The sequence below is a fragment of the Alosa pseudoharengus genome, unplaced genomic scaffold, assembly GCF_046254945.1.
Source record: "Alosa pseudoharengus isolate Yale_2024_CS ecotype anadromous, Long Island Sound unplaced genomic scaffold, YU_APseudo_1.1 YU_APseudo_1.1_scf_16, whole genome shotgun sequence".
NCBI classification, from domain to species: Eukaryota; Metazoa; Chordata; class Actinopteri; order Clupeiformes; family Clupeidae; genus Alosa; species Alosa pseudoharengus.
Genome location: NW_027468630.1, coordinates 10,911,624 through 10,927,280, shown reverse-complemented (window position 1 = coordinate 10,927,280; position 15,657 = coordinate 10,911,624). Strand labels below are relative to the sequence as shown.

Genomic DNA, 15,657 nt, shown 5'->3' with positions numbered 1-15,657 from the left:
CTCTGTTGTCTTTTCTTGTTCTGCAAGTCTGCATCAGTAGAAATCATACAGATCACAATCTTCACTTACTGTATCTTCAAAGGAACCAAAGTGAACACCTGTAGAAAAGACCACTACTGACAATGCATTCAATAGATGTGTTGCTGTCTGACCATCAGCTTAATAGGTTTTTTTTGGTCACACATTCTCACAGCTACTTAATGAAGTACATGTTTTTTTTGTTGTGAATTAGCTGTAAACTCATTTTTTACTTTATTTACCCATAGTCATATGCCAATATCTCTGTTTCTCAAAGACATTTGAACTCTTTAAATATTTTAGGAAGTGATATATATATATATATATATATATATATATATATATATATATATATATTTTTTTTTTTTTTTTGTTTTACGTCAGCAGTGGTTACAGACGTGACACTTGTACAGTACTGCAGTAGCAGCAGCGAATGTTACCACAGGGGAAGTGATACACATGTCAGAGCAAGGTCTAGTGTTCCTGTGTCCCACCCTTAAACTACTTCATTCTACTACTAGTAGATGGTGGACATTAGTATTTCTGTTGCTTCATAGATGTGGAACTGATGGAATTGTTTTACTTCACCCTTTCTGTTGTGACTATGCTCCTTGCTTGTGAGTAATACAATGTCATTCTTTATAAGTTGTGTTCAGTTTAAAATTAGCATAGCCTACGATACATTTGAATCTTTCATCTGAATCTTATTGATCCCCATTACAACATGAAACTGAGCTTTGGTAAATTAAAATAACTAATCGGTTTGACCTTGTGTATGCTTTTGTTTGTGCTTATACTTTCATTTTAATGAGTTTGCTGGCTCTTAGATGTGGATTAATAGGTCAAACAAAATTAGAAAAGTACACCTGATTAACACAGAATGGCCATCTATTTCCTGAAATGTATCAAATTCTGATTTCTTGAACATGCTTACCAAAGGCCTCAGAGCTGCCTGACCCACAGCCTTGGGATGGGATTTCGACAATAAAAAAAGAATGCCATGATTTGCATTATCATGTAAATCCTATATCCTATAGCACAAAGACACCCGTTTTTGACATAGATACATTTTATTGTTTTCGGAAAATACATGTTCATTTTGAATTTGATGCCAGCAACATATCTCAAAAAAGTTGGGACAAGGGTATGTTTACCACTACGGTGCTTCATCTCTTCTTTTACATGTAACAACAGTCTGTGAATGTTTGGGAATTGAGGAGATCAATTGCTGGAGTTTTGAGAATGAAATATTGTCTCATTATTGCTCAATATAGGATTACAGCCGCATAAAGCAATGGTTCGGAGTAATTTCACCCCAGGGTCTTTTGCACCATGACCTCGAGCCAAACATCCCCTCAGAAGCTTTTTTCCCTTGGTCGAACATTGGTCGAGTTAGCGCTATCAGGATAATAGCTTAGAGCAGGCACTAACGGACCCAACGGTGTATCTCATAAATTACCCCACTAATAATGCCCGGAATGGTAACAAACTTTTACAGTAGTACAAATATGTTCTGTAGTCATAAAAGAAGTTTGTTACGATTCCGGGCATTATATTCCGGGCACACATTGTAGAACCTGGACTCTTCTGCTATGAAGCCGTACTTTTGTATTATGTGCACTAACCACTCGGTGAGTTGCACAGTTTTGAAAACAAACATTAAGAGTTGTTTTAAGGACATGTTTGTGCATGCCTGTAGGCAGCCACTCTGAAGCAGTAAAGGCGATTCAAAACGAGTCAGAAAAGTCGAGACAGCAATCGTCAAAATTTCAGTATCCACCACTCTAGTTCATCTAAAACAAACCAGAAAAGGGACTCAAAGTGCTAAATACCGGAATTTTCCTTTAAGTCACGACCCATATATTTTTTTAGTGATCAAGCCAACGAATATGGTGAGCTACATGGTAAGACACATAAAGTGCCTGTAGGCCTACTTGTTTGGAACATGCTGGTGTTTGGCATTATATTTTTGAAGTCTTCAACTCCTCATGTCACCGTTCAAAGTACTCGACAGGTTTGTCTTTGACAGGGGTGCTTTGTGGCATTTTCCCTCATGTGCCAGCAATTCAGTGAACACCGCACTCTGGAGTTTCTCTCCCATTTTGTCTCAATTTAAGTGAAACCATATCCTACTTAATATATTCAGGGTCATAGCCTACTTGTGCCTACTTTTTTTAACCACAAGCTACGCGACCCACCCAGAATGGTTCCACGACCCACTTTTGGCTCCCGACACACCAGTTATGAAAAAACCTATTTACATCATTCAGCATTAATTGTGCCTTCCCGGATATGCAAGTTACCCACGTCATAGGCACTATTACATGCCCTTACTATCATAGATGCTAACTTTTGAACAGTGTGCTAATAACAAGTTGGATACTCTCTCTTTAGCCTGAAGAATGCAGAGTCCATGATTTCCAAAAAGAATTCCACATTTTTCCACTTTTCCTCTTCCATTTCTGGATCTGGTCTTTATATGGTTCCATTGTTTTATTGTAGAGTTTTAACCTGCATTTGTGTATGGGGCATCAAACTGTGTTCATAGAAAAATATGGCAAGTTTTATACAATGATTTAGGTTTTGAAATCCAGTGCCATTTCAGTCCCTAAAGGACTGGATTTTGGATTCTCTGAATATTTTAATGATATTAAGTATTATATGTAGATGATGAAATCCCAAAAAACGTATAATGTTTGCCCACAGAAGATTTCACCGAGAGATGAAAACCTCGGCAAGAGACTCTGCTTCTCTGGGATGTTCTTTTTAATATCCAATAGTATGCTAGTTAGCCTGATTTGTTATGAAATATTCCTGCTTTTGTTTGCGTTACCTTTTCACAACTTTCCCAGCACAATTTTTTGAGATCAAATTCAAAATGAGCTTATATTTTCCATTAAATAGTCAAATTTGCCGGTTTCAACATCTGATATGTCTATGTCCTTTTTGCAACTTAATGTGAGTTTACGAGATTTGCAGATTATTACATTCTGATTTTCACATACTACACGCAGAAAAATTTATACTGATCTGCATTTGGCTGTCACCAAATTATACTCTGTCTGTGTGTCACCAAAGTATTCTGTCTGTCTTATTAAACCAGTGCACACAAGTTTATATAGATTCACACTTGATGTTTATGTACTTCAAGCAGTTATGTTCTTGTCTAGCATGCATTGTTGAACATTGAGAAACAAAAGGGCAGAACATGTAAGACTTGATGTTTACAAAGAGTTACAGAAGAGGGGGTGGAGAGGACTTGGGAAGAGTAACTTGCCGTTTTACAAGGAGTTGCAGAAGTAGAGCATGGAGAGAATTTGGGAAATGTGTTTTATTTTCTTGTGTAGCAAGTGGCAAGACCATGCAGCGGTCGCCACAGTTTCATGATTAATAAAAAATAAGAAAAATAGTTGGCTCTTAGATCTGGATTAGAATAAAGAGTATACAGTATCTGAAGCTGAATATGAAACAACTAGCTTTACTAGTTATTCCACAATCATGCATCACACTGTAACTGCTTCTCTTATGGTTACACTTTACATAAGAGTGACATGACACTGTCATGAACGTGTAGTGCCTCTCTAGCATGTTTGGCAATAGTGAGAGGTGAGTTCTTTAACTATAGGCCTACTATCAATCAAAAAGGGGTTTCACTAATAAACGTCATCAGTGTGTAATGCGTGTTTAACTTGTGTGTGTGTAATTACTAACTTAATATATGAAATACTCTTTCCCTTTAAATCACTTTTAAGCATTAATATACACTTTAAAATAAAATGAAATGTCTTGGAATTACTTTTATCCTTTAAACACTTTTAATTTTTAACCAAAATTACTATTTTTCTTAATTAACTTAAAATATCAAAATAGTCATTCACCACAACTGTTTTATAAAAAAGTAGGCCTATAAAAAATGTACTTAGAAAAAGTAGGTAAGTATTTAAATGTGTCTTTTCAAAATCGCTTTTCCAATCATAAATGCATTCACCTTCACATTCACATCCACATTGAAAACATAAGGGCTCAAGAAAATAAAATAGCCGGCAACAACCTAACCTAATTGGAAATACCCTTCAAATGTTCAAATGATGCAGGCCTGGATTAACCTGAGTCTCGCCAGATGAATTTCGTTCCGCCTAACTCCACTCACATCCATCTGGGATCGCTTCCGTTGAGAGTGATTTCGGCACCAGATTTTATGGTAGAGTCAATCAGGACGCAGGGCGGGAGCTTCGTAGATGTGACGTAGCGTAGAAGCAATTGTGAGACTGTTCTCAGTGTCACGGGTTGGCTTCGATGTGAGTGGTTGAAGTAGCACGTCAATAGATGATGGACAAGTGGCTAATCCAAACATATGTAAGGATTTTTGATAATTTTATTTTTGGAATCTGATCCCTTATCATACCTGTTCGTTCGTACTCGTCGCTCGACTTATCGTGACTAAATTCAAGATGGCGTCGAACTGTAAAATTCCTTAAGGTACTGTCTGTATAAATCGTCTTGTAAATAAACTACCAGTGCTTTTTCAAAGTTCTCCATGTCTCGTTTTAAATGTCAAGGCCCTCGGAAGTCTACAAATGAAGTATGGAGCTACTTTGAGCCTCGTAAATGGTGTAAAACAGTGATTTATTTGCATGGCTAGGCCGATGCCCGAGGTACCGCAACGAAACACTGTTGGTAGCATTGGCTAACTAGCACCAGATTTTTTTTTTGTATATTTTTTGGGCTTTTGCCTTTATTTGTATAGGACAGTGAAGTGAGACAGGAAGTAAGTGGGAGAGAGAGATGGGGTGGGACCGGGATATGACCGCAGGTCGTATTCGAACCTGGGTCGCCGTGGGCACTTAGACCCATGTATGGTATGAGCGCTGTAGCCTGTTGTGCCACAGCGCCCCATAGCGCCAGATTTCTGAGTGCAGGGGACAAGCTGAGGTGAGCTATGAGACATACGTTCACACTCGGTATCATGTTTCAACACACTTTAGGTCAAAATCACACCGGAATTATCCTTTAAGGGCCTGTCACATTACACGAGGCATGCGCTATGAAATGCATTATAGTCAATGGCTTGCGTGCGCAAAAACTGGTCTGCTGCTGCGCTCAGCAAAGCGCAGTGCATACCATGTACAATGTGATAGCCCCATTAACAAGTCAAGGTCGCTGGTCGCTACAGTAGCTTGTTAGCAAAGTCCATGCAAAGCACTAGCCACTAAGTCAGCAGCTAACTTAAACTTCTTTCTGTCTTTGTGTGCTGAGTATTCCACTCAAACTGACAGAAACTATCACTATTAACGTTTTGTATAAGAGTCCTGGCCAAACACTTTTACTAAATTGGTGCATTAGGCCTACATAAATATTTTTGTTTCAGCAAACACGCTTCTCCTTGACTACTCTTACGTGCTCCCTCCCAACTCCCGTTTCACGTTGTCTTCTCGTTTCTCGCACCCCTCACTTCCCTGTCCTTTGAACTTGAATGTGATTGGCTCATTCACAAAACTTTCAGAAATAAAATAAATTCACAAAACATTTGTGTAACTCTTTTTTACTATTCTTACAGGCATTTTTAAAGCATCTAAAGCCTATTATTAAACAACAAATATTTAACATTTTAAATGCTGTAGGCCTACTCAGTAAACATGAACATTACCCAATATGCATTTCTCTTATTGAGCACTCATAACTTCATTGCTGGTCAATGAATCTTAACTTTTAAACTTACACTCTATTTATTATGAAATTATGTATTCAAATGTGTATATACATTTTCAACAGGGTTACAAACGTGTCATAAACATTATAAACAAGTCATAAAACGTTTATCACATAGCCTAATGCATCTGTTACTTGCTTCTGTCAAGTGTAATTTTGTTTTTGTCATAACAAGGGTTAGTATAGGGTTATGACATGTCACTCTTATGTAGAAATCTAAAGTAAAGTGTTAGCCTACCTCTCTTTTTTATGTTGCTTTCTAGATCCTACTAAGTACACCCAAGCTCAAGGTCAGTTTGCACTAATAGCATGCGATTACCGATCTTTGTCACTGAAGTTTGCCTTTGTTGAGATCAGATTAAAACAACTTTTACTCACATATATTGTGTCCATGCATTTAGGTATTCCACCACCTAAAATGAAAGTGGTCCCTGCTGACATCCGACAGTCTGACTCAGTTAATCTGACTTGTGAGACATCTCTGTCTCCTTTGTCTTTTTGTTATTTCGGCATAAACGGTGAAAACTGGAAGCACTCTGATTCATGCAGATTGCTTGAGGCTTCAAGGCCCCTGGGCTCGGTAGGCCCTTTCAATAATACATCCTTGGCGGAAGGTAGCGACGGAACTCATATGCCATGTCCTTTGTCTTTCGGACTAATATGCTGCTGCCTTTAAAAGGCTTTTGTTGTCAGCGCGTAGGCTTCTACAGGTTATATTCGGCTGCAAAGCTCGTGAGGGGGACTCCAAGTTTATTCCTCATTCTGTACGTTGCTTTGGATAAAAGCATCTGCTAAATGATATAATGAAGCAGAATAACTCACGGCTTCTACACACAGTTGCGTTCCGTCAACGCATGCCAGTGGGTGTTCCCGACGGTAGCTATGCAAATGACTTGAAGTATAACTGTAATTTGATTGGTTGGTGCCGTCCGTCGATTGGCTTGATTGGTCGGTGCAGCAACAGCTGAACTTCTCAACGCGAGCGACGGGAGAAACGCGATGCAACGGGCCCACAATTCAGTTCGGCAACGGATGACGTAAGCCCATGTAAAGTGAATGGGAATTCATCTCCAGCACTGCAATGCACGCAGCTGTGTGTAGAGGGCGTCAGTCATCAGTCCTCACCAGCTAGAGGTCAGACAGAAAATGTCATCCTCTGGTCAGGTGTACAGGTGTCCACTTCTACAGGTGTCACTGAGCCAACTTCCGTCAGTGTTGTTGGTAAGTTACAGCACTGCAAATATTGTACAAAGGCAGTCCGAAGGTTTTGTGTGTGTTTTTCTTGTGTGACAATTGCATGTAAATAATGTAAATTATATTTTCACATATATGAAATTTAATGTAATACATTTTCTTTCTCTAAAGACTCTGGGAGAAGCTGGACTACAGTGATAGTAATCGTTGGAGTGATGATGTTTGTGGGAGGCCTGGTCACCTCCTTTCTCTGCATGAAAACCAGTGAGTTTCTCTTATCAGGAGGCCATAGCATAGCTGGGTGTAGCACCCATTGATTAACTTTGGTGGTGGTCCCCCCTTCAGTGCAAAGTGCTTTAGATGTCTTGATCAAGCGTTACATAAATACAAAGTGTTGTTGTTTTTGTTCATAGTTGTATAATTTGCATACATGTTCATATGTAAGCTGACTGACCACAAAAGGAAGTTACCCCATCTCGATTCTGTTCAGCTGGATTATGTTTGCTCTTCTGTTGCTCCAATGGAAGAGAGGGCAATCAATTGAGCAGTGATAATCAATACAATTTCATTAATCATCATTGTAACAATGTCTTTCTCTGCTGTACAGGAAGATGTGCATTCAAAAGGTATGTCAAAACAGTGCAAGTATGCCAAACACATATACAGTAGAGAGACACATGCAAAAGTGCAACATGCAAACACCACCTCCCACATCCTGCAGTCCCCCCTTACACAGACTCTGGTCACTGGTGTGAACATATCGTGTGACTTTATTTCCACACAGACATGTACTCATATGTGAGGTCTTCTGTTTGTTTCTTCATCTCTTTGTCTGTCTCAACAGACCATGGGTAGATGATCCACATGTTAGTCGTAAGTGTGTGTGTGTGTTAACGTATCATATAATAAATAACAATAAACGTGTGAATGTACAAGGTGTACTGGGTATATACTCACATATTCTCTACATTGGACAGATAATAATCTTAGTATGGGATCTAGGAGCCCTACCACTGCTGTAAGTACAAGAGAAAAAAACATTCACCTACTGTATTTTACCAAATTCTTTTATAATACTACCTGACATTGTGTTATTCTAAACTAGCCAAGTAAAATCCACATGAATTATCCTCTGTTCAGTGCATGAATGAGTTGAATATGTAAAGATGTTTTTGGCCTTCCGTCAGCCTAGTGTGATGGGTGATATGGCAATGGCATCTAAAGACATGGCAATGCCATCTACAGCAGCAGCCTCAGGTAAGATCACTTGTGTGTGGAGATATGATTTGTAAGTGATTTGTCAGAATCAGAAGCCAATATTACATAACAAATGGAACCAGAATAGATATGCTATTTTGGGGTTTTTGATGTAATAGTTGCACTGCCTCTTTGCGGTTTTGTTGTGGGTTTCAGAAATGACAGTGGGCCTGGATCCTAATCATGATGTAAGTATATTCCTGTATTTATATAAATATCAGTCTCATCTAAATACTCGTCTATGGCTTCCAATTATTAGTGCAGTGCCTGTTCAAACATGCCATTCCTGTAGATCACCCATAGCCCAATTACATGCCCGCAGGTATGCCTGCTTTAAAAATAGGATGAAAGGGGAAAACATCATTCCAGTTAAGCTGGATGATAATGAATACTGAATATTATACTATATCAGCCTACAATTAATGTGCAGTAAGCAGAATTTAGGCATGGCTGCATGTGACATTTTTACATATCAAAATGACATAAGCCTAACAGCTGTTTTGAGTTAAGGCTAAATGTTTATTGTTAAGCTTATTGAATAACTTCCTGATAGAGAAGACAAACCACTTTGTGAAATGATGCATCATCGTATGACATTTGCAACGATGTGACTCAACAATCTCTAGTAACAATCTCATCAGGCTCTGTCTGCCACTCGTTGTCTGTAGCTGATCGAAATGACATAAGCTTAATGCTTTGATGTAGGCTATATGTTTAGCCTATTGAATAGCTTAATGATAGAAGACAAACCATTTTGTAGAAAGATGCATCATCATGAGATTTGCAAAGATATGACTCAAAAACAGTCTTTGGTGGTATAAAAGTGTCTTTTGGTGGTATATGACATGTCGCTCTGTCTGCCACTCGTTGTCTTGAATTTCCCCTTGGGGATCAATAAAGTATCTATCTATCTATCTATCTATCTATCTATCTATCTATCTATCTATCTATTTATCTATCTACCTATCTACCTATCTATCTACCTGTGTGGCATTCTGAAATGTCCTTAAATTCGGGACCATTAGCCTATCACTCATTTCAACTTGGGATGTTGCAGTTGTAATTGTTGTTTGTTTATTCAAAGTGTCAAGTCCAAAGTAGCCTGGCTATTTGAAGTGTCAGTTTATTGCACATCATTTTTACTTAATTTTGAATGGCCACTGCATACACCGTGTTTGTTGGCGTGTTGTTGCAAGATCTGCGGAATCATTTTATGCAAGCAAACTGCATACAGGGAATCTTTATTGTTGATGTCAGACATGATTATCATCCAAAACATCTTGCATCTTGACCCGTGCTGTGCCCTGATTCAGTGCGGCCAACACTCTGTGTGAGATGTGGCTAGAGCGGAGAAAGCCAATGTGTGCTTCTTTTACTGATATACAATAACGATATCTTTTGCATTACTTATCCAAACAACGTCAAACTTGGCACTGCACTTACTCATTTATCTCTCTCTCTCTCTCTACCTCTCTGTAGTCTGTTGTGTACCATGTGTACAGCTCTATCCCTGATGTCCCAAACAGCTCCAACCATGAAGAGAGTCCCTACAGTCTAATACCAGAATATACTCATCTTCAGTCTACACAGGAGGAAAATGACATTTACAGTGTTGTGGAGATGGACTGATTTCAGTATCTACACCCGACTAATTGGTAAAGAAGAAATCCGGTGATTTTTCAAATAGTTTTCTGTTTGTCGAGTTCACTGAGTACTGTTGGTACGAAAAAAGGGTCAACAATTGGTTCCACTTAGCTCGAGTTGCTGCAGCCAACAGCTAGAGCTACCAGGTACAGTAGCTACAATGCTACACTCCAGCACTGTAGCTGCCTGGCAGCTCTAGCAGTTGGCCGCAGCAACTTGAGCTAGAAGCGTCTTTTTTTGTACCGACAGTACTCGGTGACCTCAAGAAACAGATCTATGAAAAAAAATCGTTGGAATTCTCCTTTAATTTAAGTCAGTACTTACAGTAATACTTGTACTCATACTTGTAGCTTTCACAACAATTACTTTATAATTTTTTTCATTTCAATAAAGCATAATTTGATTTAAGTTGTAACTATGTTCAGTTAAAATGCAGTTGATTCAGCTGATGCTATTTCAATAGTATTGTGACGTAGGAATCAACTGCACATGCACATGCTGATTGGCTCTCGGCCATTTATTACCAGCATGTAACAGGCATACAAGAATAACACAGCCCCTTTTTCGTATGAGTTGTGGAAATGGGACCACTTTAACTGGGAACTTGACGTAGTCTACCCACCACCCACACATAATGTACACATATGTAGCGCCTCGTAAAGGACGGCTGACTACGCCACCCCTTGAGTAACTAGCAACCTGATGTGTCAGAGCAAGGGGAACTCTGCTCCCAAAAAGGCACAAGCACATGTATTTAGAAAAGTACCAAAATACGATCTTTATTAAATGTTTTCTTTTGGAGTTGTTGCATGGGTTGATCAATAAATACAAAAATACATTTAATGGGAAGGGGACTTACACCGCCACCGGGTTAAGGCCAGTCGAGCCACAGAGAAAAAAGAAAAGAGAGGGGAGAAGCACTTAACACAAAGCTATGGTCTCTACCACACGTGGACGGGTGCACACACCCTTTCAGTAATACACACTTCGAGTTCAAGTCACACACACTGCAAGCATTGGGTTCTGATAAACACTCCACTAAGGCTTAAGGATGTTAAGCGTCCACACTACACAGCATTGCTAACCGCAGTCGTTAAGGTGAGTTTCAGACTAAGGAGACCTGCTTTCCCGGTGTCCACTAGGGCTCGACTGACACCGAGGCTGGATAAGGGAAAGAGGGGAGACAGAAACCACAAAGAAAAAAAAGGGAAGAAGAAAAAAAAAAGAAAAACACACCTCTAGCCGGTGGCTCACAATACCTAGGCCTATGCCAAACATACACATACAGCCCACAGGCTAGAGAAAATAAAATAAGAATATTGTCAGACAAAGAGCAGCAGTACATGCACACACACACCAAACATACAAAACTACAGAGAACAGCAGCTAGCACACAGTGCTGTGGTATAGATCTGCGTTGTGTTAAGTTGACCTTGTCTGTGAGCCCTAATCCTCGCAGTTTTACCCCCTGTCCGCAGCCACACCGTCAGCTGTGCGCTTATACACAGAATGAGTCCTAAATCAATCCACCATAACTCGCTTGGGCAGACCAGAACACCGCTAGGGAAAATGGCTCACGGTAACTTCCTCAGTGTCGGCTCCCTCCAACACTTTAGCCTGGTCACCACGACTCAAAACACTGCTACACCCCAACACTGAGCCAGCAGCAGGGAATAAGCTACCTGGCTAAGGACCCCAGGTGACTATACATATGCCCGTTCCTAATTGACACCCATGTCAGCCCCAATCAGTGACGTAACCGGAGCGTACAAGTGTTACAAGGGGGAAACAAAACAATAAGAGAACGGACTAACTCCCGTGAACGAGTTCCACAGGCTACACATACATTCATCCACACCACAGTAATATTTACATTATTTATTTCATATTTACATGGGTATCATGTAATCCTGCTCCGCAAGGTCCGCAACCTTGGAATCATCTTCAACCCCACCCTCTCCTTCTTACCACATGTCAACCAAGTCGCCAAAACTGCCTTCTTTAATCTCCGCAACATTATACACCTTGGCTCTTCACTGTCCTTCCCCGCACCTGAAACACTCATCCATACCCTTATCACTTCTAAACTTCAATATGTCCAGAACTCAGCTGCCCGCTTCCTCACCTCCACCCGCCATCGTGACCACATCACCACCGTCCTCCACAACCTCCACTGGCTCCCAGTCAAACACAGGATCAACTTCAAAATACTTCTCACCTACAAAGCTCTTAATAACCTTGCCCCTTCCATATCTGTCCGACCCCCTCATCTGCCACACCCACCCGTTGTCTCAGATCAGTTGATGCAAACACACTCAAGGCCACCAGGAAGAAGCTCCAGACCTGACCACATCAAACAATCAAACACCCTAGCATCCATGAAACAGGCCCTCAAACCCCGACTCTTCAAACTGGCCTTTTTCCTGATTATTGACATCCCCATGCAGCTCTTCCCTTCTCATTGTCTCCCTCTCTAGTTTTGTTTCTGTGGCACCCATTGCTGTAGCACTCAGTCTGTTTAGCTGGACTATTCTTGTTCTTCCGAGAGCAATCAGTTGAGCAGTGATAGCCAATACTATTTTGTTAATCATCACTGTAACTCCTCAGGAAGATGTGCATTCAAAAGGTATGTCAAACAGTGCTGTTATGCTAAATACACATATGGAAGTGTGTACAGAGACACACATACAAAATGCAGAAGTGCAAAATGCATGCACACCCTCCGACACCTTGCAGCAGTCCACCCTTACACAGACTCTGTGGTCACTGGTGAGAGTATATCTTTGGACTTTTCGACACAGGCATGTACTCCACTAAAATGGAGAGCATAGGCTACTTCTCTTCTCTTCTGTTTGTTTCTCTATCTATTTCTGTCTCAGCAGACCATGGGAAGATCTTCTCCTAACACATTCGCGCCACGCACCAGAGCGTTTGAGTGCACGTACCGACACGGGAGAGGTATGACTCAGCTCGTGAAAGTTAAGGTAAGAACATATATTACTACTGACATTGGGTGGCGTGTTCCTTTAAGTAAATGACTGCGGATTCAAGAAAGACACAGTAGTTTAGATGCTGTTTACATATGTCCATTATATTCCATTATACTGTAGAGAAAACACTAAACGAGATACCCACTCCCTACTGTAGGCAAGTAGCCTACACACACGCTAAAGTTCACATTTGCTTCATGGCTGGACGTATCTATGGTTACACACTTTTTGAATCGAACCTTGGTCGCCGGCATACGGTGCAGGTGCCCCAGCCAGTTGCACCACAGCTGGGGCCTATGGTTACACACTTATTGGCTCTTTGGGTTGGTAGATATTTGTAGATATCACAAGTCTCTATGAATTGAAATGCACCTGAAGTAGGGGTGTAAAGCTACACATATTCGTACCTAACTGTTTAGGTACAGGATGTTCAATACAGATGTGTGCCGAATGTACCGGATGCAGTCTTGAACACTTATCAACAGTATAGGCTTTTTTGGGTGTGGACCATGTTTCATATTTCACCACAGTGAAAGCACAGTGAAAGATGGGGCCTCTTCAACTTTCACAGTGGTTTATTTCAGGCCGTCTACACACAGAAAATATGACAAAAAAAACTGCTAGTGTACTAACCAGTAAGACTCGGCATCTCATGGTTAAATTAAGCAAAAAGCATTCTTTCAAGGAAAGAATAAGTCCTATGTGATATGTAGCCTAAACCAGAGAGCTTCTGGGTACTCAGATTACTCAAAGTGTGGTCCGGGGACCACTGGTGGTCCACAAGCTATCCCAAGTGGTCCGCGAGCAGACGTGGTAAAATATAATACAGATGAGTTGTTTGCAATATTGAACCAACTGGTATGTAAATAAGTGAATACATGTCTATATCCTTGTTTCTGTCTCATATCTTAAGTCTGCAGTGCATCCTGTGTACTCCTCCATCCCTGATATCCCGATTGTGGCCGACCAAGAGGACTGTGCCTCCAGTGTGGACCATGTGTATAGCCAACTTTAACCCACTCAGGACAACAGCATTTACAATGTACTGCAGAACACCTGATTTGGCTGCTTTCTAAAGGACCTAGTCAGGATAATTAGTAAGGATAGAGTGTGTCCTTGGAATGATTTCGATCAATTCTTATTCAGTCACTTTTACTTTTCTGAAAGCATCTCTGTTGAATATTTGAGTCTTATCATTTTTATCAGTCAATTTCTCAAATCATCGATATATTTTCATTGTTTTCAATGTGTTTCATTGTTCTATTGTTCAGCCACGCTGAGGACTTACTAACCTGTGAATCTTGCCGAGCAAAGTTCTTAATGACATGACAAATCAACAACACTGAGAATGTTGTTGATTTGATTTATTTTATTGTTTTTTTAGATTATTGTGTGGAACAGTGGTTCTTAACTGGTCTGGCTTTTGGACTCACAATTTCCCATGTTCATTTAGTCGTGACCCATATATATTTTTTTAGCTTTCAAGCCAACGGATATGGTGAGCTACATGGTAAGACACGCAAAGTGCCTGTAGGCCTACTTGTTTGGAACATGCTGATGTTTGGCATCACATTTGTGAGGTCTTCAACTCCTGATGTCACCTTTCAAAGTACTCGACAGGCAGGGATGGATTACTGCACGGGCCTACCAGGCCCAGGGGCCCATGGGGTCAGGGGGCCCTGAAGCCCAAGCTTTTGCATGGAATCATTGCCTCAATATCAACAAATCAGGATGTAGGCTATGAATCTGATTGAATTTAGTATTGGCCATCCCCAAAATGCACCAGAATACAGGAAATCACATCAAACAAATTAAAACATTTCTGGGGGAGGGCCCCCAAACCCCCCCTCCCACATATGCGACAATTAGTGGGTGGCCCTTAATACATCTGGGTCCAGGGGCCCGAAAGTTCATAATCCGCCCATAGGGGTGCTTAGTTTCCATGTAGTATTTCTGTTTTTATGGTTTCATGCTTTCATGTGCCAGCAATTCACTGCTCACCACACACTGGGGTTTCAGTCCCATTTTGACCTCAATTTAAGTGAATCCAAGTCCTGATTCAAATATTCAGGGTGGTAGCCTACTTGTGTATACTACTAAACTGATGTCTAACATGACCTGTCACATCAACATTGTCTGTGTCCATGGCAACGACTGATATACGAATAAAGTCTATCAAAATAATGGTCCGATATTAGATCTGATAAAGTGCCTTTTTTTTTACCCACAAGCTCTGCAACCCACCCAGAATGGTTCTGTGACCCACTTTTGGGTCCCAACACACCAGTTAAGAAAAAAAACAATGGCCTAGAGGAGATGCTGTAGGATGCTGCAGAACTGAAATAAAGAAAGATTCTGGAAATTCATCTGACACATACTGAAACCTAACCTGCCAGAGATTCCTTCCTCAAAGACTGTGATCAGTGAACAGTTAAACATGTCAAATAATACTGCTGGTGAATACAGTTTATTTGCTCTTAACTTAGCTTTCTTTATTGTCTCACTGCAAACATGTCGTATGATATACCATGCTTCTCTGAACTCTTCCTGTTCGTTGAGGCTTGGCTGCCTCTCTGAGTGGTCACTGAGATGTACACCTAATTAACATAAACAATGTTTTGACAAAACAGTTAAAAGTTTACAAGCTTCGAATCCAAGTCATCATTGGTATGTAGCATTTAGGGGACTTCAAGAAAAACTGACCTTTCAACAGCCAAGTTAAATCTGTCTTCAAAGACTAGAGTCTTTTGCTTTTAACTTGCATATATCAGCCTAAAAATATCTTCAGCATTGTTAGAGAATGTGGTGGTGGTGGTAATTTTTACATGATGTCTGACTACAAATC

The 15,657-nt window shown here is 40.4% G+C and overlaps 1 protein-coding gene across 1 annotated transcript in view; it reads left to right on the top strand.

The window, feature by feature from the left end:
* The window catches only part of LOC143126169 (uncharacterized), a 31,628-nt gene extending 21,398 nt beyond the window's left edge, over positions 1 to 10,230 (top strand). The window contains exons 9-11 of the mRNA XM_076288081.1: positions 8,109 to 8,178; positions 8,335 to 8,366; positions 9,658 to 10,230. Coding sequence (XP_076144196.1) covers positions 8,109 to 8,178; positions 8,335 to 8,366; positions 9,658 to 9,807 — 252 coding nt within the window. The 3' untranslated portion in view covers positions 9,808 to 10,230. The remainder of the gene's footprint in view (positions 1 to 8,108; positions 8,179 to 8,334; positions 8,367 to 9,657) is intronic.
* The last annotated feature ends 5,427 nt before the right edge of the window (positions 10,231 to 15,657 follow it).